General features: G+C 41.3%; 1 protein-coding gene across 2 annotated transcripts in view; it reads right to left on the reverse strand.

Annotated features, from left to right (window-relative positions):
• cacna2d3a (calcium channel, voltage-dependent, alpha 2/delta subunit 3a) overlaps nt 1-26,944 on the reverse strand; it is a 113,248-nt gene that overhangs the window by 55,884 nt on the left and 30,420 nt on the right. For both annotated transcript variants that reach the window (XM_061075215.1, XM_061075214.1), the window contains exons 4-8: nt 18,489-18,548; nt 7,759-7,921; nt 3,630-3,761; nt 2,961-3,172; nt 1,796-1,870 (exon numbers count right to left, since the gene is read on the reverse strand). In XM_061075215.1, coding sequence (XP_060931198.1) covers nt 1,796-1,870; nt 2,961-3,172; nt 3,630-3,761; nt 7,759-7,921; nt 18,489-18,548 — 642 coding nt within the window. The remainder of the gene's footprint in view (nt 1-1,795; nt 1,871-2,960; nt 3,173-3,629; nt 3,762-7,758; nt 7,922-18,488; nt 18,549-26,944) is intronic.

The following is a 26,944-nucleotide window of genomic DNA, read 5'->3' on the forward strand; positions in this document are numbered from 1 at the left end:
TGCTATTTGGGCCATATTCATCTTTTACCCCACAGGTCACTTAAGGATCACATCCAGATTATACCTTGCTGAGATCGCAGCATGTTTGCCAAAAAAGGCCAACATTCCTTTCCGGACACCTGAGCCACATTGGCTATTTCACATCCATCTTGTTAAGGCCAGATGAAGTCCAGAGAGCTGCATCGTTGCCAGAAGTGGCCCACATCTGTATGCTATCTGGGTTCTAACCAAGACACCGTTGATATAATTGCACCTGCAAATCCAACATTTAATGCTAATGCACTGATTTTCTGAAAAATAATCCAATAAAACTGTTCATGGTCGCTAAAACTCACTTGGTTCTGTTGTGTCCAATCAGGTAAATGTCTGATGCAGTTTCATTTGCAAAAAGAAGCAAAAGGCTCTAAATATTTCGCTGGAACTGCTGCATATGGGAGCAATAATTAGACAGGATGGATTCCACTCCCTTGCAGTTGACAAGTGTAATTAGACAAATAGCTACTTGCGGTGATAAAGCCTGATGAATGTGTATCCCTTGGAAGCTTGACAACAGGTATTTATGACCCAGTTGAAGTTTGGGTGTGAAATAACAGATTCCGCAAAGACAGATCAGTGAGTTTAAGTCTCCAGTGTGACAGTCACTTCCTGCCCCCAGCTCAAGTAAAAGACATTAGCCTTATCTACAAGTGCAGACTGCCTTCCCCTCTGAGCTGGCTGACTCGCGCTACATTAAACTACCATCTGGAATTAAACACATAATGCTAATCCATATGCATAAGTCTTCACCGAGGTCAACGCTCTTTTTCCAAATAAACAGAAACTAACCTAAACACCAACAGGTGCACATTCTAGCGTGTTCTGCACATGGCACACGGGACTTGGTCCATGCATTAGAGAGTACACAGCTGCATCCCGAAGATTTGACCTGGCCTAATGGAGGTTAGCAATTTAATTTCTAAATGGAATTTGAAAGAATTTGAAAGTGATGGAATATTTAATGGGCACCTGGAGATGGAGCCTGTAGTGTAGACACCAGAGCGGAGCAGAGCCTCATACGCAAAGGAGCCAATCAGGCTATATCACATTTACCGTCTTGATGAAAACATCCTGAATTTCAATTAGCATACGTACAAATAAATACAGTCAAACGCAGACGCAACATTTTCCAAAACCATTTAACACGGTAATATTTATGCCGCTCCACTAATTCAGCATTAAGAAAAGATAGTGATAAAAACTGATGCAGCAGAACAAGAGCTATCACTTTTTATCACTTCATTCTGTCTTCTTCTTTCTCAAAACCTGGCACCGACATTACCTGAGGTTGAGGTAGCTTACTCTTTTTTTTTTATTGGATTTGTTCATAGAACACCATTGTATTTTTACAAAGCAAAATAACCGTTATTATTAACAACTTTTTTTCATGAAATTTTATTAATTTTATTTTATTATTCTTTTTGACAGTTCCACAACGGTGATCCATAAAGTCTGAAACCCTGTTATGGACTATGTATTATAAACTATTTCTTATGTTACGCTCTCATGTATATTTTGGTTTTAGATATTTCAGTTTTTGAATTGATGGTGCTTTTGGTACAAAACATAACTGTATAGATTATTGATGTTACTAGATGAAAATAAATTCGAAGCTAAGCATGTCATTCTGACTTCAGTGCTGCCACCTCTTCATAGTGTCTTGAGGTCACCCTGAGCCCGGCCGAGGCTTCAGTCAATCAATGGATTTGAAATGACTGCACATGCGGAAGTGATGGGAGACAAGGAAAGAAAGACTCACGTCTTTGTTGGGGACGTCTGCCTGGACCAGAGTTCCGTTCAGACACGGTTCCACGTAATGAAGTTCCTCATTGTACTGGAAAGGTAAAGGTGGAATCATTAAAGCAATGACAGTAATGGCTTTACATGTACTGCGTGCTATATATAGGAACATTCAATTCAAGGTGATAAAAATTCAAAACATCACTCATCTTGATGCACAGCAAACACACATGTGCACACTTTGCACACACTTCACAATGTGCTCAGAGGCTGCTGTTCTGTGATAGTACTCACCATTCAATGCAAAAGTATAATTTAGACTTCAAAGCCAATGAACGAGAATGAGAGTGTGTTCTACCAAAGCCACAATTCTCCCCTAATCTGTGTAGGTACATATACATCTGTCTGTCATCTCTCTGTCTTTGTGAGTGAGTGAGCTTGTGTGTGTGTGTGTGTGTGTGTGTGTGTGTGTGTGTGTGTGTGTGTGTGTGTGTGTGTATGTGTGTGTGTATTGAAGCACGAAACAAACACTGACACTGCAGACACAAAATCCACAACCACTTCTACAACAGTCCTCCAAGGTAGCATAGCAAAAGTAGCACACAAATTAAAAGACAGGAGAGAAAATGAGTTAGCAGTTAAAGTGACAACCCTTTCAAGGGTTTGGGGAAAACAATATGTTTCCGCCTGATTGTCTAAATCCTCTTTTCCGCCATTTTTCAAAAGAGCAATTTTCAAAATAACATGATTAGGATATCAAGTGATAATGAAGACTTTGTTCTCTGGAGGAAGAGAACGGAGGCTGGCAAAGCGACTCGCTAAGTTTTTGATGTAAAATAGCATCAGACACACACACGTGCATGCGAGTGCATGGCGGCTTGCACACACTCACACATACACACGAATGGAGTTTCATCAGACTGAGATGCGATAACAATGGTTTGGGTGCCTGAGGCAGGATCCAATCATAACTGTCTCTTTTGCAATTCAAATCTTCATTCAGTCGACTGCTAATTGGTTGTGAGCGTGACAGAAGAGAAAGCTGATTCGTTCCAGTGTTGGCTCTGATCTGAGGGGGAGAGGATGTGGGCCTGTGTTCGTGTGTGTTTGTGTTTGTGCATCTCTGACTCTACAGAACCCCCCCTCCCTTACAGCTTTGTGTGTGCACATCTGTGTGGACTCACAGCGATGACGTTGAAAAAATCGTCGTCTCCAAGAGTATCCAGGATGGAGGAGACCGTCTGTCTGGCGATGGTCAGCCTGAGGCCTTTCATGCTGCCGCTGACATCCACCAGGATCACCACGTCTTTCGGCGAGGTGGCAGCCTGGATGTACCACTTCCGGTTACGGCAGTCAAAAGCAATGACCCCGTGTTCGTCTGGCTTCCACTTGATTCCTTGAAGAGCATCATACAAGTCAAAGACCATCAATTGTAACAGCGCTGAAGTTGCATTATTTGCACAGAAGGAAAAACTAAAAGCATCATTGTAGAACCTGGACAAAAAGGTGGCCAGGAGGTTTCTTTCTTGAGCCTCAAAGACTTTCTGCCAATAGTTAGTTAGTTTTAGTCGTATCAAGCCAGGCAGATAGAGAATTGAGATTTATGCCGTTGGCCCAGTAAAATAGAGGTAATTGCTCAAAGCACTGAAAGATTCAACAGCAACATTTCTTTCTTGAAACTTTTCCCATGTATTCACAGAACACAGTCAGGTTAACTTTAGAGTAGGAATTGCTTTAGGATAATAACAATGGGCCATCACACACACACACACACACAAACACACACAAACAACCACACACACACGCACACACACACACACACACACACACACATCTTCTACCCATCCACTCACCTGGGTATTGCCTGAAAAATCCTTTGGCACTGCCAAAGTACTGCCATATGAGCGATGGGTCTCTTTCAAAGTTATCCACGAACACTTTATTCAAGGCCTCAGACCAGAACACACCGTTGACAATAGCAGAATCTAAAAGAGAAAAAGAGACAAAATATGCAGGGTGAAAGACAAGTGTGAAGAGGAGACAAGAGGCACTATTTGAATGCAGCTTTGTACAGTCCAGGAGGTTGAAACAGGTTTTCTCTAGTGGCCGCTCATCCAGTCATATCATTTCACACACTGCGCCTCCACAGATCACTATCAGGCCGATTCATTACACAGAGATGCAGGCAAATGTAAGGGACAAGATGAGGAGACAGAAAAGGAATAAGAGAGATAAAAGAAAATAAGAAAGACTGCAGAATATTCTGCAAAAACTGACATATATCAGCTCAGACTTTAGAAAATCTAGTGAAAACAGCCTTATTATTTGCAATAGATAAAAGATGGCGCCAAAACACTATAGCTCCACTTCAGTTGGTCCCACTAAGACTAAACTTATTTTTTATTTAATTGAATCGACTGATGTGAAAACAATGCCATTGTGATGAACCTATTACATGATATAATGAACTCACATGTTTGTAATTCAGTTCATGTATGATTGTTGTTATTGACGGCCTTATCTGAGGTCAACTCAGTCAGGCTGTATGGTAGTAGCAGCTTGTGGACTCACATCCCTGCGAGCTGCAGCAGCTCAGTGAGGTTACCATCATGCACAGGTAAGATAAGAGTAATACTTGATATATGGGATCCATCAACTTATTCCTGTTTGTCATATCATCACAAATGACCCTCAGGTCGTGGCAGACTGCCCACAACTGATCAGCCGCTTGTTTTAGTTTAACTCCTCCTGCCCTCAGTGGATGTTTAATGTCTTGCTTTGCACAGCTCAGCTCTCTGGCAAGCTCCTGTCCAATTTAACCCCTGAGTGTTGGGGCAAATCTTCTTTGAGATTGTCATTTAATAGAAAAAAAGGTATAAAACAAAGGCGTTAGAAGCTCTGTATGCATTACACAGTCGGCCAGCCAACCATTTAATTTTTTTATATACTCCAGTATGTCTGTAGTTACTTCTCTCTGCCTTTGTAGGGCAGTATTGGAACATACAGTGCGAGTCTGTGCGCAATATTCTACGTTTAGCCTTTTCTTTTAATTCTCTCCAACCTGACTGTAATAGATGGTGGAGCATATCCAATCATTTGAGGTTGTTTTCCTTTCACAGCCTAAGAGACAAATGAGTGTAACTGTTTCACAACCAGACGGCCAAGCGTATTACAGCTGCTTACTACCACAATTTTTCTTGGCTCAGGAGCGCAGAAGGGAAGATGGAAGCAGGAAGGGATGAGCAGACAGACAATCACACAGCGAGACGGATACACAAAAGCCTTTACAGAGATATATAAAAAAAAAGAGAAAATCCAGGAGGGCAGACGGGAAAGGCAGGCAGAAAATCACTCACAGACAGACAGACAGAGAAGCACCTAATGGACATGGAGAAAGAAAAGGAGATAACAGATTTCCCATCATCTCCTATACTGGCAACATTGTTCTGCTGTCAACAGTCATGCCAATAATCCATGATTGAATTAGTCTTCTGGAAGTTAGCGCCCTACAGCCCCCTCCTGATAGTAAACACCTATCCACCACCACAGAGTGAAGTCTAAAGGAGGCTGGATTTGATCCAGGCTCTATTTTCACAGTAATACAGTCACTTCTGGTGCAGTTTGAGTGTCTGTTACAATCTCGACTCATCATGATGAGGGAGAAGGTATAGGAGCCCTGCTTTCCCCCTAAGCTGTCATTTAAATTCATCTCAACTACACACACACACACACACACACACACACACACACACACTCACACACAACCGTGTTCTCAGATTAAAAAGTAGAAGTGTCTTGATTTCCCACTGCACCACTCCGAGCGATCTCAGCTGAATCCATCTTTATTTGGTTACTTACGGTGATTATGGGGGGATGGTTTTAACAAGAGAGAGACAGGAGAGAGGTGAGGAGCAACGTGTGTTTGTGTGTATGAGTGAGTGTGTGCTCATGTGGAGTAGTGAACACTTCGTGTCAAAGACTATAAATGTAAGTACCGTATACGGACATTAGAGTGTATCGACCTGCCATTAATGTTATCGTGGGCTCAATGCAGCCGTGGTACATGATCCTGTCATGTAGCCTCATAAAGCCTGACAGTGGGAGCTGGCGTTTTGGTAAGGATGGAAGTTTGGAAGATGGATGTTTGATGAGGTGCATTCCTCCTGTGATTAATCTCTGGGGGCACAAAGGCTTCTGCTATCAAGGACTCAAGCTCCAATTCATCACTGCTGCCACCGAACCATTTATGAAGTGCACAGCGTACAGCCAACACCTCGGCAGCATAAAGAAAAGCTTCAGATGACGATGATGTAGTTCGTGTGAGGAAAACGCTCCATTCATATCAGAGAGACCAGAGTGTAGAGACAGGAAGCTTCACAGCGCTCGACCCAGAGGTATGCGCTGGATGATGGTCGTGCCTTCCACTTGGTACTAGGGATATAACACAAGCAGATGACCACTAAACAGCTTCACAAACAGGCAGAACCTGTATTTGCTTGTACATCAAATACTTGATTTGATTGGCTCCCACCTTCATTCTAATACTTGTATGGTCACAATTTGATTGGAGGGTTCCTGCGCTGCTGCCGCTTTTCTCAATCCAATATAACAACAATGCGGTTTTGGTGATTTGTTTCAAATGGACTGAGCAGTGTTTCCGACAGGGCCTCCAACATGGCTTGAATGGCTAAGCATCTATATTCAAGTGCAGTTTATACGTATATCAGTTTCTATTAACGGGGCTGACCTCCTGTTTGGTCAGGTGTAGAATTTTGTCTAATATGGTAATAATTTCATGGGCACTGTTTTGGGCAGTATTTGCATCCTTTGATGTATTGCATATAATTTGACCAACACCTATTGCAAAACCACCCACACTAACATCTCGGCAGAAAGCAACTACACAGTATTGACAACACAACAGTGTTACAGCAATGTAGAATGTAAGAGTTCAGGTTTGTTATTCACGATGCTAACAGTAGCCCTTCTGTGGTGCTACTTAGGCAAACCGTTGCAAATTATTTCCGTTACAAAATAATTTACAGTAAATAAAAAGGTTTTATATCCTTTAAAGAAATGTTCACAGAATCATTTCCTTGCCCCACACCAGGTCTCTCAGACCCTTTCTGCACAGAGACAGTACACACACATGCTCCCAGTTGTCCCAGCTATGTATTTACCGCACATTACTGTGAACAAACCCAACATGCAGATCAAAAACACCTAAAGTTCTTATGGCTACGTTTGGAGATAATTGTCAGCAATGCCACCAATGCAAGTCTATGTAATGTCCCCAAAAGTGATCTGTGACGATGTGTGTGTGTGTTTGTGTGTGTGTGTGTGTGTGTGTATGAGAGAGAGTGCATATCTGTGCATGCTAAAGTGCACATGCATTCCTGCTCATTTGCCTGAATCAAATCAAAATGACTCTTCCTCTCCCTGTGCCGCTCCGCCGGCCCGCCAACCTCACTCTCCGAGCACTTTCGTTCAATTCCTCCCCGTTTTATTCACTCTCCTCCCGTCACTCGCACTCTCTTGCATTTTCTCTTTTTTCCACACAGCCGTAATTAACCTACTTTCTTTCTCATTTACTCTCTCCCTTCTTTTGCTCTCCCTCTCTCTCTCCAGCTGGGTTAAGCCGACATGACATTCACTCTGTCCACTGAGCATTGCACGAGGCCGTGACTTGATTGGTCGGACTTGAGTGGATGGTAAATCAGCAGAATATCCGATTATTTAACTGCTAATTAAGTCACTGTGTGGTAGAGATGATCCGCAGAGTTAGAGTTAATGAACTCAAATCCTCCTCCTGACACAGGCGAACATCCATGTGCACCAACACCCACACTTACTACTTCACTGAGCTATGTGCATTTAAGAAGATTTCAATCATCTATATTATCTAAATTACTTATGATATTGTCATGGTGGCAAACCTTTTCTGTACATTTGTATTTCTAACACCTTTGTTGCTGGACGTACCTTTGTTGTACATGTTGGTGGGTACCTGCACCGTGCTGAGGCTGAGGTTGACTGACAGGTTGTTAAAGTGGTCGTTGGGTTGCAGGATGAATTCTCCTCCAAGCTCTACGCTGTTCCCCTCCTCATCCACCTCATTGATCAGCACTGCATTGAAGTATTCATACTGGAAATGAGAAGAAAATATATGAAGAGAAGGTGAGATTTAACACAATCAAACACCCGATACCAGAGCAAACACCTCAATAAAGGTTGTGTAGCTCAGTTTCAGCATATTCAACTTGTGTTATTACTATACAGGATGACTGAGTCACCTAAGTGATGAGTCAGAGAGCAGCTTGTGTACTGAGGTAACTTGAATCCATGGATCATCTCATGTATGCATGATGCTACAGTGGAAAGCTGCTGAACAGACACATCTCTCCTCAGCCTCCATGCACACTCCCTTCCGAGCTGCAGATGCTGAATGTGGTGCTCTGGCTCCACTGTATTTTTAGTGCTGCGCATACTGGGGAGACTATTAATAAATCATGGCGCTAGATAAATATAGAGCACACGGCTCCCTGCGTCCCAGAAGCTCTGAAGTCTGAGATACCACACAGGGGCACATCCTACAAAGGCTGTAGCGGATGCAGAACAAAAGACAACAAATAGATAAAGATGCTCCTGCGATTGAAAAGAAAATTTGACATTTCAGTCCAAAATCCCATATGTACTTTTGTCTGCTCACATGTAAAATAACTACACATACATCTACATTCAAATTAGACATAGAAACTAATTCAATACACACTGAAACCAGTGGAGTAGATCTGAGTTATCTTTCTGCAAGTTTATCATGTGGACTTTAGTCTTAGAAAAAAAGGCTCTTGACATTTTCAGAGTGTGTCACTGCAAAAGCACAGGTGCAGTCATATGAACAGGATTCCTACACAGATTCCTACTTTTTTGTTATTCTATATTATACATACAATGACTGAAAATCAAACTCTATGTCTAGGGTTTAGGACGGAAAATGCTGCACCTTGTACAGATTGTAAGTCCTATGAGGCAAACTGGGAGTTGTGAGCGTGGGCTCTACGAATAAACTAGTGACTTTCCCATGATGCATCACAATATTGTAACCTATTTACCAACGTATGAAATAGTTATTGATTGAGTAAAGGCTGTGAAGACACTTTTATAAGCCTGGCCCAAAACTTTTTTTCATTTCAAACTTATTTTGATTGCACCTGAGCTCTTAAAAAGATGTGTCTTCACCACAATGAAATAATAACGAAGTGATAATGAATACATCAAGTACATCGGGCCTTAGATATATATTTTGATGAACAACATCTATTCTTCCCTAAATAAAAATCATTTCTGACTTTTCTCACTGTTGGTGGGAACGGCAGCAACACTGCTTCCAATTCCTACTGGAGGTGAATAGTGCTGATTATATGGCACAAGGCCAAAAGTGATTTCTCTTGCAATGACAAAGAGATTAGGTTTGAAAGGGCCTCTTAAAAGAAGGAATTGCAATTTTCAAGAGTCCTGTACAAAGCCTCAGTACACGTGTCATCATTCACAGTGGGACAGACACTTTTTGGGACTTTGACGTCTGAGGCTTGCGGTGCATGGGCGAGACTGAAAAGACTGCAGCTTTGAAGAGATGGACTATTTGTGCGCACATTGTTAAACTCAACATACCTTGCGGATATGTAAAAAGCCTGTAAACCTCAAACATGTTTTTCTGTCCTCACACTTACTTAACCTGACTCTTTCCACGGTATTATTCAATCGATACCCAGCCCTCTACCCTACCGTCGCTCTATTCTCGCACCAGTAACCTTCATTTGGGCTAAATCTTTCCCGACTCCTCCTGAGGAAAACCATCATCCCCTCAGCCTAGTGCAAAACACAGATAAAGCCATCAATTAGGATGGCAAATGCAGCGCCTATCAGTGTAATTAATCAGGCCTGATTAGGCTTATTAGCGCTTTTATCAAGGGGAACACTGCCATTTCAAGGTGAGGGAGCAGGGTGTTGCATATTTCTGCCGATACTTGGCTCAGCATATCCCTTTGTGAACATCAAATTTAAAATTACTTTCCAAAGAATTACTACATGTTTCTTGTCTTTCACTGTCTATTTTTTTTCAAACTTCAGACAATTCCTTTCTTTCATGATTTCCATAAGACTTTCAGCACTTGTTTATGGAGCAAGTTTGAATGAAGTCACAACTGCCTGTGACCAAGTTGTTATGCAAAAAGACAGATGGGGAAAATCATGGAATGTCCAAAAAGCTGTGAAGCAGATGAGGACAAGCTCTAAAAATCATTCACACTAAATGTAAAATTGCTGGCGACACTAGTAATATTTATAATATTTTAAAATGCAGACTTGTGTGAATGATAATGCCTACATATTTGTCAGGATGATTTCTTGATAGGGTCAAGCATGACATTTGGGTGCTAACATCTTGGCATGCATGGGAAGGATCACTATTATACACTAAATTAATAAAACTAAAATCGAGGGACCCCCAACTGTACAACCACATCAGGGACACTTGTCACTTGCTCTTCAATATTGTTTCCTGTTATTTAAGTAACAGTCCATCGATGCATTGACTTTCAAAGGTGAAAGGAAAATGTAATGATTTGTCAAATGCGTACTCAATTCTAAAAACAACAGTCTGACAACAGCACCCTAATTAAGATGAGGTTTGATTTGTTCGAGGAAATTTGTAATTGACGTTGACGCAATTCAAGTAAACAAGGACATTTCGCCTCCTTAGATTTAACAGTTGAAAACAGTTGCCACGGACACAAGTTAAGATATTAAATCTGTTGAGGTTGCAGGAATTACAACCCTCCTGTAAATTGTGTAGGGGAAAGAATGAAACTGCAAACTTTCTTGAATCCCATGTTGTCTGACTTGCTCACTGACAAATAACTCTCTGTTTTCCCCACTTGGCAGCAGAGATCCCTGTTTTTAACTCAACCTCACCAAAAGCTGAAAACTAGGATACAAAATGTGGGCATACAGACAGCAACACACAGAGGCACACATTGTGACACATGATACACCGCACCTGCAGAGGACAAGACCCCATTGCGTCTTCACTCTGTTCTCTTTCTGCCATTGTCTAGTTAGTACCTGTTCTATCTTTCCCTCCCGACCTGATTTATCCCTTTTCCTTCTCTGGCTGAGCTTCTTTCCTTCTATGCATTGTTCAATGTTGTTCACAGTTCTCCTCAGGTCTCCCACCACCCTCTGTCTACCATGGGCTCTACCATACATACAGCTCTCATTGGCAAAGGTTTGGCTACTATCAGCTGTATCTGTGCCAACTGTGAAGCGGTCTCGGTCTAAAGCTCACGTCTATCTGTTTGGTTGTTAGGTAGAATAAGAAAATTAGGTAGATCTCTACACCCAAAGCATTTCCCCCAAAAAAACAGGTAGTAAATCAGACCTCAGAAATTATGTTTTGCATCATCAAGACTGGGCTTAAAAGTCTACTGGTCCTGAGAAGGTGATTGTAGAAAAAAAAGTAAACACACACACACACACACACAAAGAACTTAGCTTGTACGATCTCAAAATCCAAGACAGAAAACAACAGTTTTTAATGACTCAATTTGTGGGAACAATTTAAGTTGAGCAGATGTAAGAGTCTTGAAGGACAGTGAGAGAAAAGCCAGAGAAGAGAGAAAACACCATCAGAGGCATTAGTCCTTTCAAACACAGGGACCATAAACTAAAGTTTAAAAAGTAAAACAAACAATGGTTAATGAGTCTGCTAATAGACTTATTTAAATTCACAGCATGTGGGCTTTAATTTGGATTAAAATTGCACCCATCAGCCTTTGAGTTTCAATAGTGTGGGAGTGTGTGTGGGTGTGTGAGCTGAGGCAGGGGCATAGTGTGTGAGCATGTGTCTGTGTGTGTGTTGTGTGTATCCAGGCATGAACACAAGCACCATTTCATTTGTGTGTGTACAGCAGTGGTGGAAATGTGCGTGCATTTGTCTGTGTTTGTGTGTATACGTTGAGTAAGTCAATTATGCCGTTCCAGCATTCCAGTGAAGGAGCGCCCGGTGCCACTAATGCAGTCCCTGATCATGGTGTTAACAACCTGATCTTTAACGCTGGAGTGCATTACGCTGAGAGATCGCACATGTACTATCAGCACCTACTCACTCAGCGTGGGGCCGACATGGAGGGTGAGGATGAGGAGGGTTAGCGGAGGGAGAGCACATTCCCCTTGCCTGTTTCAAAATGTGAGCCAGAAGAGCTAAAACATTTGTGATTTTTGGCATTGCTGCATTGAGTTTGATATGTAGGAATAAACATATTCAATAACATTAGGGAGATGCATTAATTTGGCTAAAATATAAATTATCTTGTCATTTTCGGCCTCTACCTCTATTGAGTTTAACTACTATGTATTAATTTTGGATCTTGTTGCATTTATTGTATCTGTAAGTCTTTTCGTCTCCCCAGTGTAAATTAGGAAATTTAATTAAGTCAATAAATGTGTTTAAATAAATTCATATTAATTCAGACATTTATGTGTTTAAAAAGTAAAATTCAAAGGTACGTCCCATCATCAGGTCTGAACTATTTGTTTTTGTTTTAACCAATAATAAAAATGATAACAGGACAGCAGCATTGTCATTCACTGTGTTCCTTCCGCATTAATTGTGCATTTGTGAATTACAGAACCTAAAATTAACAGAATAATATGATAACCTTCTTGAGTCATTCTTCATTACTGAAGATCATCAAATGGAACATATATGATACACACTACAGGAACAATAATTGTCTTATCACATTTTTTAATCTTGAGTATACATTTTCTTGAATACATGTTTTAATAAAAAGCACTTTAACATAAAATATTCCTCTTAACAATATCTCTTTTACCAAATCATCTCAGAATTAAATACCTTAGTCGGTTAAGCTTCATAACTAAACCTGCGTCAGTGCTTCTGTGGACAGTTAACTGGTTTCCACAGACTTGTCAGAATCGTTTTGCGAGTGCTAAGTGAGGAAGGTATTACAGTCAAGCAAACACTTAATGCTGACTTTAAATACTGCTATTTCCCTGCGATCACTTTGAGTCCAGTGGGTGTTTCCTCAAGCTTCACCATGACGACGAGCAACGCTGCTAGTGGGCGCCTTTATTTATTTATCATGTGCCTCTTCTTTCAAGCATTTGGGATTTCTTTTTGAAGAGCCTCAGATATAATGAACAAAACCATATATGCACAACCTGCATACGCTGACATACAAATAAGTACACCTACTGTTGATTTTGATAAATTCACTTTTTCGCAAAGAGCACAACAATGAGTCAAGAGCCTCAAGGGGCAAAAAGAGAGTGAGACAGCGGGTGGGTGAGCGTGACAGCCCCCCCTCTGGTGTTCACTTTTAACTCTCATCGCCACTTCAGCTCCACTCCTACTTATACTCTTTCTTCATGGTGGGGAAAAGACGCCACTCCCCGAGTGTGGAAATGAGACTGGGAAACAACCAGGGGGCCATGGATCCAGGTACTGAGTGAGTAAACAGGCCAGCAGAGTGAGTAAATAACTTGGAGGAAAGGCCAAGTGAGGGTTCCCTGAGTGTGCTGTGCTTAAAATCCTGCTTTGTGCATCTTATACATTGTGCACACTCGCTCTGAAAAAAGTACACAACAGCTTTGTTTCTCTATCTACAAAAAATAATTATTATTTTGATAAGTGGACACAAACTCTCTCGTGTCAGGTCAGGAAGAATTTACTTTTTTGTGTGTTTCTGTGTGTGTAACACAGCAAAGCTCATGAAATCATATGATAACAATACGTACAAATCCTAAAGTAATATAAAGGCATCTTTAATTTTTAGATAATTCTTGTTGTACAATATCCCAGGAAATAATAGAATGGGGGTTTCCCTTAGTAAGTCCAGCTGTAGAGGAACTGACATTATCTTTAAGTATATTAAGTTGTTCTCTCAACGTGATTTATAGAAAACAGTGATAAGCTTTAAGTCTTAGCTGCATGGCAAGCAGCATTACAACTCTGGTTGAAATTGAATCAGTTTTCTTAAAGGTTTATTGCTGGAAGGGTTCATGTATGATTGGTAAATTCATCTAAAATAATCTGGAAAACATCATTTTGTAAGAACAAATCCTTTTTCAGACTTCCAAATACAATAGATTTGATGAGTCTTTATGCTATAGATTAATGAAATAAATATATAAGTTGTACAATGTATGAGAATACGTTGCATTAAAATAATTATTTATTCTGAAACTGATTAATCCACTCAAAGATTTGTTCTATGGACTTGTCCCACATTTGAACAGGGACTTCTCCTCAACAGCCACAACTTTTATCCTCAGTGTTGTTTCCTATGATGATGACAAATTTAATGAGTTGAGTGTTTTAATAGTGTATGAACATTTTTGTCAGTTATCCCAGGTAGCACACTGTCAGTCTGTGAGGAACCTCTCTGAACTCCTGGTTTTAGAGTTTTGCGGACAACTGTAACTTTGTGTCTGGAGGCGGCAGTGGGTGGGTGAGCGAAAGCATTGTGTGTGTAAGTGTGTGTGTGTGTGTGTGTGGTTTATTTCTGTTGGGCAGTCTAGTCCAACTCTTGAGTAAACCGCTTAAAAACCCTGAATTCACATTACTGGCCATGCAGGCGACTGGACAGCAAAAATACTTTTTTTTTGCCAGTCGTAATACAAGCACATTGGCAAACTAACAAGCATGTGGCCACCTCTCTGCACTCTATGCAAAAACCCTATAGACAGGAGTGTAGAACAAAAGCGACAGAGAGGGAGGGGGGAGATTAAACACTTCTCTCCCAATGCTCCCACCGGACTGGGGCTACGTTTTCAGTAAGCATCGGGTTTGGCAATTGGCTGTTTGTCTCCAGCCTCCAAGGAAGGATTTGACTGGCTGCAGAGGGCATAGGAGGCTGCTCTCTGATTTCCTATTTACAGTACATGAGCACTGCGGGTAAAAGAGCGAGGGAGGAAAATCGCAGCAGATTACCGTGCCAATTTCACATGGAAGCAGAGGAGCTCTGGAAAGGATAGATAAGGAAATTCCTATCAAACCGCTGCCAGCCAAATATGTATCCAATGGCAAAAAAAAACAACACACACACACACACAAACATTTAATAATAAACCTCGAATAGTGATGGAGGAGGTTTCACCCTACAGCGTGGATGTGGTATTTTTAGCGCAGCTGGTGATAATTGCCGTCTATTCACCATGTTGTGCAGTAAAAAGCTCTATTAGAAATACCACCATCAGAGCTGCGCACGCAAACACACAGGTGCAGACACACACATGTACATGCATATTCATGTGTCGCTTGTTTGTGATCGCGACTAACGAACGCGCTAATATTTAATTTTACGCTCCACCAATTCGAAACAAAATTAGCAATACGAAATGAATGGCTGAGACGTTAAGAGGTGCAGAGAAAGCTGCTTAACTAAGGATAAATACCAAGAAACTAACACACACACAAACACACACTCACTCACACACACTCATTTACGCACAGACACCAACAAGGACACACTAACAAAGATGCAGAACAATAGCATAGTTGTTTTTATTGCTTTTCATTTGTGACAGGAGTCAGTAAACAACATGGAACAGGTTACATTTGAATCAATCAACCAATATATTAATTCTCATTTTACTTGTTAAATTATATGAAATTAACTATAACAAAACTCTACCTGCCATGACTCCACCCTTCTGATCCACCAGCCGGGTGGTGTTAGAGGCAGCAGTGGTAAAAAAACGAGGAGGAAGAGGCTGATGATAAAGTTGGAGATGATGAAGCACATCTGAAGCTTATCGGGACATTTTTAGTAAAAAAAAAACCCGCTGAGGATGACTTGCTTTGCCAGTAAAGTGGGATTTATAATTTTATAAGATATTTTGTTAAAGTATCACTGAGGGACCCACAATTAAGGAGTTATACGTTTGTGATGCTAAAATGAATATGGTCAATGAAAAACTAAAGGAAAACTGATCTCTGTTGAGACGTCCCACTTTCTTTCTGTCCCTCTGTCCCTCTGTCCGTCTATCCCAATCCTGTCCTCTTCCAACTTTTTTTTTATTTGCTAATCCCATATTTTTGTACCCTTACATTTACAATACATATGTTGTTGAACAAATGTATTTATGCTTGATAATGGGACATCACTCTGTCCCCAACACTGTGGAACTTTAAGCTACACTATAAGCTCTTTACTGTCCATCAGCTCCGTAGCTGTGTCATTAAAGCTGAAACAGAGGGACGCTTTGCCGGGCTCATCGCTGTAAAGCAATTACTGGCATAAAGCGACACTGTGAGCCCACACAGTGTCACACACACACACACACACACACACACACACACACACACACACACACACACACACACACACACACACACACACACACACACACACACCCTAGTAAGTCATTTTGCAATGAAACGTTGCAATTTTCTTTTCAGGCTGATATCAGTGGCTGATTCAACAGGTACATGAAATTACGTGATACATTTTCCAGAATGCTGTTCGAACGCAGAGGGTGTCAGGCAGTACAAAGTGAAGTTGGAAAAAATCCTCTTTTTTAAAAAACATTGTATGACTGTTTAAAATCCTGTCTAAATTTGGAAGGCATCCATTTCAGTGAAAATCCGTTAATGTGCCGATTATAGAAACTAATTTATATTTTCTTACACAGAACACCACTTCAACTGTCCCTATCTGCCAGTAATAATGTTTATTTTCATCATTAAGTGCCTCTATTTTCTTGATTAATTGCTAATTGAAACAATACTCAGGAAGATTCCCAGGCCTAGAGTGGAAACTGTCTTGTTTTGTAAAATAGATTTTGAATTTACAATGATACAAAACTGAAACTAGAAGTACAATGCACAGTAAAGTGTATATACCTCCAAATTGCCGAACAGTCACCATAGATTTACTCAAGCTGAGCCAAATTGCACACACTCATAGATATCAGTTCCTTGAATATGAATAAATGGGATCATTCAAGTTGTGGAAAATATGGCCACAATTTCCCTTCTGTTCCTGAGTGTTGCTGTTAAATAGAGTTTTTGTAGCCACAGTGAAGTTGACCTTTGACTTTTTGCGACACATTCAAATAATATCTCTTCCATCCTTGTGTCTTATTGGACATCGTTGTTGGATGAATTATTGGGTTATGGCTAAATACACATTTTGTGAGGTAACCTTTGACCTTCAATCACTAAAGTCCTTGCGCCCAGGTGAACATTTGGGTCAAATTTGAAGTAATAGGACAAGACTGACACCCTGAATATATAAAGCCTCAGACCACAACTATCGCCAGCGTGGAGAAATTAAAAGTAACATTTCCTCCCATTAGCAAAGCTGGAAACAGACAACGTCTTGAGATTTTGCTTTAAGAATAAATCAAACTATGAATTCATTTTCTGTTGAACTCTAGTTACCTACATTAAAAAATAAATGTGACCATACAAACCACATAAGCCCACCGGTAGCAGGTTTTGCCGGATGCGGTGCTAAAGGTTAATGTGTAAAAGTAGCAAAAGTCGTGGGGAATCAAGCGTGTGACCGTAAAAAAAAAAAAAATAGATAGAAAAGTGCTGGGAGAGACAGATTCAGAGCTGGACAGCAGTCGGTGGTGAAGTTCAATAATTGATCCTCTTTAATTATCCATGGCCGCAGAAAACCACAGGGCATTCACTGTAATGTCTTAAAGAGCTGACAGAGTAAACACGTACTCACCGCCACCGGCACACATAACACACACCACAGAGTTTAAAAGTAGTTTAGCCGCAAATTCTCCCAAGTTGGCTTAGCGTCATATTTCCTCTTTAAAAGTCAAGTTACTGTTGTTGCTCCTCCCACTTTAATAAACTCTGTTCTGAGATGGGTTCGATGAGCAACAAACCCAGGCAAGTGCACACATCCAAACACTATTCTTACTCCTCTCTCTCTCTCTCTCTCTCTCTCTCTCTCTCACACACACACACAAGCAATACGAAGCTGCACTCTAAAAATTAAAGCTTCTCAAATGGATTTGAGGCAGAACCATGAGAGCAAAGGCTGAGTTGGGGGGTGGGTTTGCAGATATGATTAGCTGAATGCATATGCCCAAGTCTGCAAAACTGAGGGCGGAACTCCCTGGGAACAGTTTAGAATGGGTTGAGTTTTTGAGCAGGAATATAACACTAATAAAATACCAGAAATAATTGATAATTTATATTTTAGAGGGAAAATTGGTCACAGAGTAAATTCTGGATATACAAGGATGAATTACCTCAACTCTGAAGACAATCTTAATATGTATAATATATAATGTCTGTCCATGCCACTGTTCACTTGGTCTCAAGGATTAAAAGTCAAGGTTGCTGTAATTTAAAAAAACACTTTTTTCATGAATGCAATATCCCCAGAATACTTTGAGGATTTGCTCAAACCTTAACTTGGACTCAGGTATGAACTAATTAAATCCCATTTTAATAAATTTCTTCAAACTCTCCACACGTTATAAATGTCTTTGCAGACATGCAAGTAAACTGCAACTTGACTGGTTTGTGGCAGCATTCAACCATAAAGAAGCACTGGTTTCTCTCGGATGAATCATTTTTAGGGCGATTTAATAAAGGATTTTTCAAGAACAGGAAATACACCAGTTATTAGAATGGTCAGAATATACAGCAGACGCACCTGTAGGTCTGGATCCTCCTCGTGCTGCAGGTGGGCTTCCTCTGCTGCCTCCACCAGTCTCTACAGGGGGGGGAGAGCAGAGAGATAGCACAGCCTTAGCACAAAAGTGAATTGATTAGCGGGTCAAGAAAATAACAAGCGCAGCAGACACATCTATACAGAAAGTAGTTTTACAGCTGGCTTTACCCCCAAAGCTTTGGAGCCCTGAGGACACAGAGAGCAGACAGACTGACAGCAGACAGACTTTGGGCCATCTTGTGAAGAGAGACTATTTTCCTAAATGGTTCAACAGTAAAGGTAATGAGTGCCTCGGGTTCTTTGGACACCACTACAGCAATCTCCATCATCGCTTCATGCAGTTTTACACATGCACTCAACGACAAGCATGTACACACACACACACACACAGATACTCTATCAGCACCCGCTTGCTGCTACCGTCTGCTGTGTGTGCCTGGAGGGGTATCTGTGTGTTCAAGTCAACTCTCTACCTCTCTCCATCTCTCTCTACCTCTCTCTCTTTCTCTCTACCTCTCTCAAGGGAACAATCATCGTTTGAAAACAGTTTTTTTCAAACGCAGACAACATGATGTCATGTCATTCTCCAACGAAAGACAATGAAGAAGAAATGTATGCTGCACTTCTCCCATGATTCTGTGATGGAAATCTGGAGATACAAGAGGCTGGAAACAACAAATTTATCTACATGTATTTAATTAGGGGCTTTCTGCAGAAAGGATCAACAGAGGGAAACCAAAAGGATCTCAGAGTGAAGATGGAGAACAGTCAAAATCCATGGTCTTATATAGGAGGACAAGGCTGTTTGCCTGAGCCAGTTCAGACTGGTTCTGTAAGGTAGTTTAAGATAGAACCAAAGCATAGGAATAAATGATTTGCATACATTTCTATTGGGTTCTTTGGACAGACAATAAGTAATGGAAAGGTCAAACAGGTATATAGAAAGGTCAAACAGGTTTCAGGTCATAAACATTTCAGGTCATGGAGTCTAAGACAGCTATGCAAAAAGCTACTCTTCAACTATCAAATAGATTTCAACCACACTTAGTCAATTTCCCACTACACTTAGTTATTTTTCCACTACAATTCTTTTGTACAGTGGCAACCAGGGGAAAGACACCTCACAACATAATTTGAATCGGAATCCATTATTAACACTATGGATTTAAACTTAAGAAGCACATGTCATCTTCATAGACTGTACATAAAGATAGACGTAGTGAGGAGTGACGGGTGTTATTATTGTGTCAAAGATATTTTGTTACATTATTAATTCTTCAGCCAACACACAAGCAGGAATCCCTCATTACTGAGACGGAGCCGATGGATGTTTGGCACTTTTACTTGATGAGTCACTTGCTGTTGATTCATGTTTTGCTGCTTCTCTTATTGATTATTCATTCAAGGACTAGTGAGTGTTTGTGTGTGTGCATATGTGGGAGTTTGGGCATATGTGCGTGAGACAGCGAGAGAGTCGTGTTGCCTTCAAGGGAGATTTGTTTTCACTGCTTGTACGGATTCCCACACAAGTACACAACACTTGGTCACATACTGTATACACACACATACTCCTGTAACCATATGTTTAGATCTTTATAAATTGCGTCACTGAGGCAGTGTATTCAGGGCTGTTCATTCAGAGGCAACACAATTCCTGCAGAATTTGTCATCAAAGACCAGCAAAGTGAAGGAGAGGTTATGATCAGTAACTAGCGTGGTGGCTGAGAGGTTTAGTATGGAAGCAGATGATTTTGGAAGAAGTCTGTGATGACTCAATCCTGGGAAGTATGTTTTCTTTAGAGATGGCAAACATGTGAAACAAGGGGAACAGAACAACACATTGGATCACATTCAGGCAGTGTATAATGACAATATTTATAGACATTATATATTTTGTGACAATCAACATCATCTGTTGTTTAACACAGTATAATGCTCTTGTATTTTGTAATGTAGCAAATCACACTCTTAACTCCACTATTTTCCTTCATTTTGACAACGCATTCTTCTGGCACATTTGCACAAAAGCAACACAAAGAAAGCAAGAGGAGCGTGAACATGACAAACGGACTCAAACCAGTCAAATCACAACAAGGGGCTACTTCTGTTGGGTATGAAAAGTATGACACGCACCAGGAAACCAGACCCCACAACAGACTCGAACACTGACGTCTTTCACCACCGACGCAAGAATCCTTTCAAACTGTATAAAATCGGTTGGAGCGAGGGGCAAGTACACAAGCACTTCTTTCTACCTCCAGCTGTGATTCATATTGTATGTTCTCATAGCAGGTCATCTCCGACATTCACAGCTGGCCCCGGTGTCTGTGAGTTTTCACTTTCACTTCACATTTCCATTCAAATGGCTTTAGTCGTGAAACTACTGCAATCAGCCACCTTATTTCAGCACAGCTCTGTGTGTGTGTGTGTGTGTGTGTGTGTGTTGTGTTGCTACTGTCTGTGTGCACGCAGGCTGTTTTGGAAAGCCAACACTGTAATCTAGAGCACGGCCAATCATTTTCTTCACCATAGCAACACACCTGGCCGATGCATATCGTTGCATATCATTCTGTACCTGGTTCTATTTGACTATTGATTCATGGATACATTTATTCAGGTTCGTCCCCGGTGCCTGTGAGACAGCATGCATGTAAGTGAGTGTGTGTGTGTGTGTGTGTGTATTTGTACTGAGCATAGACCTTACTGACTGAGAACAAATTGGCTAGTCCTCAATTTTTTCAAAGGTTTGTTTGAGGGTTAAGACTTGATTTTAGGGTTAGGGTTAGGTATAGTTCAGGTTAGGGTGTGCGTTTTTGTGTGCGTGTGTGTTTGTATGTTTGTGCCCATGCTCGTACATCCGGTCATTGACAGGCACCACAAAAAAGCACACATTTGCACAACAAAGAATGCTCTAGGAACAAACACAGATAAGGACGTTGGAATAAAAGGAGGATGGGAGAAGAATGAGAGAATAATACTCTCAAAAGATCTGAACGCTTAGCCCCACACTCCCAGCGAAATGTCAGGAGCTGCCTGTGAAGCCGGCGTCGATACAACACACATGTTTCAGCATTTGCGTGTGTGTGTTTGTTCAAAAACGTCAGTGTTAATGATTTTTCTTAGCTGACACGTGTTATGATATTAGCCCTTTGACCTATTCAGACTTGCAGCCGCTTTCGCAAATGTCAATCACTGAATGTGAGTGTATGCATGTGTGATTCTGAGAACAGCAAGAATGTGTCACAGTGGTACGTTTTTGTGAGAAAATTAAGCCTGTTAATGAGTCATACACACACATACAAAATGTAGCCTATTGCACAGTATTACATCATCTCATGGAATATATTCATTGATATTGCACATGGCCAATTATTTAATCTCTCCTACACTCTGCTGAAAATTCAAACACTCGATTCTGACCTGCGGATAATCTATGGTGGCATATTATTCATGTGTTGTATCTTAGCATGTAGAAGATGGGAATTAACGCTCCAGGGTAAAAATAACTAATAACAGGGAGATTTTCATTCGGAAAAACTGACTCGAGATAAGTGCAACTGACCACTGTGAATTTTAATTCAACGCATCACCGGGATTCGAGGTGGTGTGTTGTACTTATCTGAGTGTGTGTGTGTGTGCGTGGGTGTGAGTGTGTTGTTTTGCTGTCGGCATCTGCGAGTGTGTTTGCGTGTTTCTCACATACAAATATAAAATTCAAATGAGCCTGCCACCTCTTGTTGGAAATAGGTGATCCTGCCGAAGTGTATGTGGCCGTTTAAAAAGAGAGAGGAAATGACTTTTCTTCTCACGTCATTCCATCCGGGCTCGGTACAGGACGACAGCGCTAATTAAACTGCCACAGTCAGAGAGGCAGGCCCTGTTGCCTCCCTGAAAATACACACACACACATACACACACACACACACACACACACACACACACACACACACACACGCTCCTAATCAAACACCCGCGTTCATAAGCCTTCACTGTAGCTGACAGCGTAGAAACGGAACACGCAGCGCTAACAAGACTTGCTGTGGTAATTGGATTAAATTTGTTAGCGCCAGAAAAAGAGTCTGCATCTCCACCTGATTACAGATCCCTGATGGGTTTCCGCTGTCCTCTGTGCTCACTACAGGGCTTTGATTCTCAACTCAAACCTGACGAGACCCAACCCAACCGGTCTAGTCTGGATAAGGCTCTGTTTTATCTACACTGCCTCGTTTTTCTATCCATCCACCATCTATACCACTTGTCCTCTGAGGGAGCTGGAGCCAATCCCTGCCGACGTTGGGCGTAAGGCGAGGAACACACTGGACAGGTCGCCAGCGTGTGGCAGGACCGACATACAGAGACAAACAAGCATTCACGCTCACATTCACACCCAACAAGAAACCTAACCCCAATCTGTCTATCTTTGGACGGGAGGAAGCCAGAGCACCTGAAGAAAACTCACACAGACATGCAGCCATTTCCTTGTGTTTTTAAGCCAAAATCAAACCACAAGATTAAGATACAGATTAAGATACATTTTATGTATCCCACACACATGCAGAGGCATGCACAGGCACACTCATGCAAGGGGAAATTTAACCTCTGCTTTTAACCCATCTGGTGCAGGACACACAGAGCAGTGAGCAGCCATGTACGGCGCCCGGGGAGTAGATGTTGGGGGAGTAAGGTGCCTTGCTCAGGGGCACTAGACAGGGTAGGGAGAATCCTCTTGGATTTTTGGACAGATCAATCCAGGTTCGTCTTTTTGTTGTTTCTCCGTGGAGTCGAACCAGAGACCTTTTCTGCCCACAGTCCAAGTTTCTGCCACTAGTCCACCGCCTCTCCTCTCCAAGAAACAATATGTTTGGTTAAGAAGTTCAGATTTATGGAAAGATATTGCATTCACTTTAGAAAAACTAAATCTGCTAATTTTTTCTGAATTAATTAATTAATTATCTTGTTAATTAAGAAAAACAGAGCTGATTTTCCTTTTCTTTTTGGGAGAAATTATCCGTTTTTTGGAATCTACAACATAAATTAATAAAAAATATACCTCAAATCCTACAAGAAGCTCTCACTGGCACGGGAGCTGCGGTTGTTTCATATCAGCTCAACCCTGATGAGCAACCCTCTAACAGTGCTGCATGGTGACACGTACAGTGTCAACAGAGGTTAAACACTTATAGACACAAGTATCTCCATATGTCTCAAACCAAAAAATATGTTTTGAATGAGAACTATCTAAAATCATATGAGATCATTTTCTATTAAAAATAATCTGCTGTTTTGGTACAACGAAAACCGGATCAGATTTATTTTTTCCTCAAGTGAATGCAAACCGCTTCCTTACAGATCTAGCCTTGTCAGCACTTTCCACGATGCTTAAGACCTGTCATGTTTGATCAAATAATGCATATACACATGATGCCTGTGAAAGGCCCTATTAAAAGGGATTCATTTTAATTGACACAAAAGTCAGATGCATGAAAGAAACCTACTGATATTCATGTCTTCCCATTCAACTAAACCCAATCTCAATCTTTTCTCAATCCACCCTTCCAGTCCGCTCCTCTGACATTTGCACCCCCCCCCCTTTCATTACCTAACATCCTGCGATCATGATTTTCCCGACGACAGATTCAGCTTGTTTACGCTTTCGAAAGTTCATAAACGATCCCCCTCATTTAGCTGTCAGCGTGATTGTCTTATTGTTTCCGGCGCTGTACTCGCTGTGCAGCTTTTCCTGATGGTGGAAGCCGCTGACCTTAACAAATGCCGATCCATTATGAATGCAAACGCTGAAGCTGTGAGAGTTAGCGAAGGCTGTCATATAGCTGATCTATGCCAACAACCGCTGCCAGAAAAAGCAGAGGAGCAGCGGATGAAGGGGGGGTTCCCATACATTATTGACTGGTAGCGGAAGTTAAATGCCTCTTTTTTTTTTTAGAAGTACATTAAGCCTTGCCTCGGCACATTCCCTCCACCAAGAGGAGGGGAGGGCAGTGGCCTGAATCTGAATGTTCTCCTGAGGAAGCCATGGACAAGACCACAGTTCACTTCAGTTCTAACTAGACTTGCATGAAGATATTCCCAGGGGTGCCACGCTGTTGGTTCAGCATGCATTTGTACTTTGGGCTCAACCTCAACTTTTATTTTATTAAATATTTTGGATGTTATTATTCTTTTAAGAGATCTTGACATTCCATTGTGTTTCTTTTTATAATGCTCCAATAACAAAGAGTAACCGAAATTAATCTATTTATATCTGCACGTGTAGATAAAAGCTATTGACTTTTTTCTCTCACTTGAAAAACAGTGGCATGATTCTATTTGGCCAGATTTTTTTTCCTCAGATGTAAAGGGAAATGCTAACTTGGCCAGCTGGATCAGGGCAGGTCCGACGGGTCTGGGTTCTGCCAGAGGCCTGATCCGTTGAGGCCTGAGCTGGGCTTAGCAAGACTGGCTCGGGTCATCCCATCAATAGCACTGGGGACAGCAATTAATATTGTCAAACCAGGCCAGGAAGAGTTGCAGCATCAACAAAATGGAAAAGTGCTCTGTGACACTTTGCTTCCTCCGTTTGCACATTAGGATTGGGCAGGAGCCAAGGAGGCAGAGCTTGGGGGAGAGACAGGCGCGAATGGAGGGAAAGGGAGGAGAGTGGTGCGTTTTTGAAACATCAGATCCCAATAATCAATACTTGACAAGTTCTCAGCAGTTCTGCTGACTGAAAGGGAATATGAAGTGCTTAATCCAGCCCTCTCATATTTCCTCCCCCTTCACTTTCGTTTCACGCTCGGACTGAACTTTTGACTTATGGTCCTTTTCTTGACAGTTACCTTCCCATCCTCCAGGCCAACGTCCTAATTTCATCATTCAATAAAAACAATCCCCTCCCTCTCAATTTGATGACTTGGTGACAGGAAAACAACTAAAGACAAGGAAAAGGGAAAGATGGTCGCTGGCCTGTCCGGTCCTGACATCTGCTGGCTGGCTCTGCCTTGTCATTAGCAGCCATCATTCTCAACACACACGCACACACCCACACCCCCGATGTGATACTGAAGACAGCTAATGAAATGAGGGAAAAGAGGGGAGCAGTGGTGTGAGCTCAGCATGACAAGCGTGGTGAGCCAGGCAGGAAGGCAGACATGGGCGAAGGACACAGCAGGGCCGGATGACACCAACTCAGGAGGCAAAATCTGAGATAAGCAAATTTACCTTGAATACACGTCTGAGAAAAAAAATCTGCAGACCAAATGGTGAAACAGGGAACTGAAGAAAAACAGCATTAAATGTGTTTTATGTGGATTTCAATGTGGAAATATCATCTCACATGTTTCGGGTCAGCTTCTCTGTGTTATTTGGAATATATTGCTCCTCATGAACTGAATTAATGCCAACAAACCTTTACCTTGATGCTCACAACTCTGTATACTCAGATCACAGAATTGGATAAGAATGTTTATTAAATTTATGTATTTTGCAGATTTTCTGGAGTTTAAAATATACACTACTTAGGGATGACAACTTGGATGTTTTGTTGTTCTGTGAAAATTACAACCTCACTTTTGTATGGCCCAGTTAACCAGTTAAGTTGCAATTCACACCCTTGTCTCTTCCAACCTCATATGATCAATGTAGTGAAGACTTTGACTGGATTCAATAATAGACATTGAGTTAATTTGGTCATAATCAGCATATGAAACAGAAAAAATGTTTTCTAATGTCACACTGACCTTGACCTTTGACCATTATGTATTCAGTTCATCCTTAAGTCAAAGTGAACATTCGTGCCAAAGTTGATGAAATTCCCTCAGGGCGTTTTTGAGGTATTCTGTTCACAAGGACGTGTGGAAGCCACGGCTGTCGAAAGGGTGGAGGCATAAAGAACACTATATTTTGAGAATAAATCAAAAGTGAGGGGACCTAAAGTATCAGTAATAATCATGAATTACAGTAATTGGGCAGGAAAAGTTAGAACTGGAAGTAAGTCTGTAAACTGTTGTGTTAAATAAAACAATACTTTTTTTTTTTCTTGGCCTGTTGGTCTGTCGGGGATTAATTTGAATTTCTCATCAATAAATCACTGGTACCAAATGCCGGCTAAAACTACAAAAACCGAGAGGAAAATGTAAAACACCAGCAATTCTTTTCAGCTAATAAGAGGGAGCACATCTTTATTCAAATCGTCTCCTGCAGATGATGAGTTACTCCACATTTTTGAAATACTAAATTCATGTTTGAAATTCACTGTGCACTGTCAGGTAGCGAAAATTAATGTTCACAGGAGGTTTCGCTGGCAGAGGAAAATTCATTACAAGTCCGGCGTGTGCGCTTGTGTGCCTTGTGTTTGTGACATACACCTACGCAGACCGCCTCCGCTCTACACTGGTAATCATGTGGAGGACCACAGAGGTGTAGCTGCCACAGGTAAATGA

Source organism: Limanda limanda, chromosome 7 (genome assembly GCF_963576545.1).
Source record: "Limanda limanda chromosome 7, fLimLim1.1, whole genome shotgun sequence".
Classification (NCBI taxonomy): Eukaryota; Metazoa; Chordata; class Actinopteri; order Pleuronectiformes; family Pleuronectidae; genus Limanda; species Limanda limanda.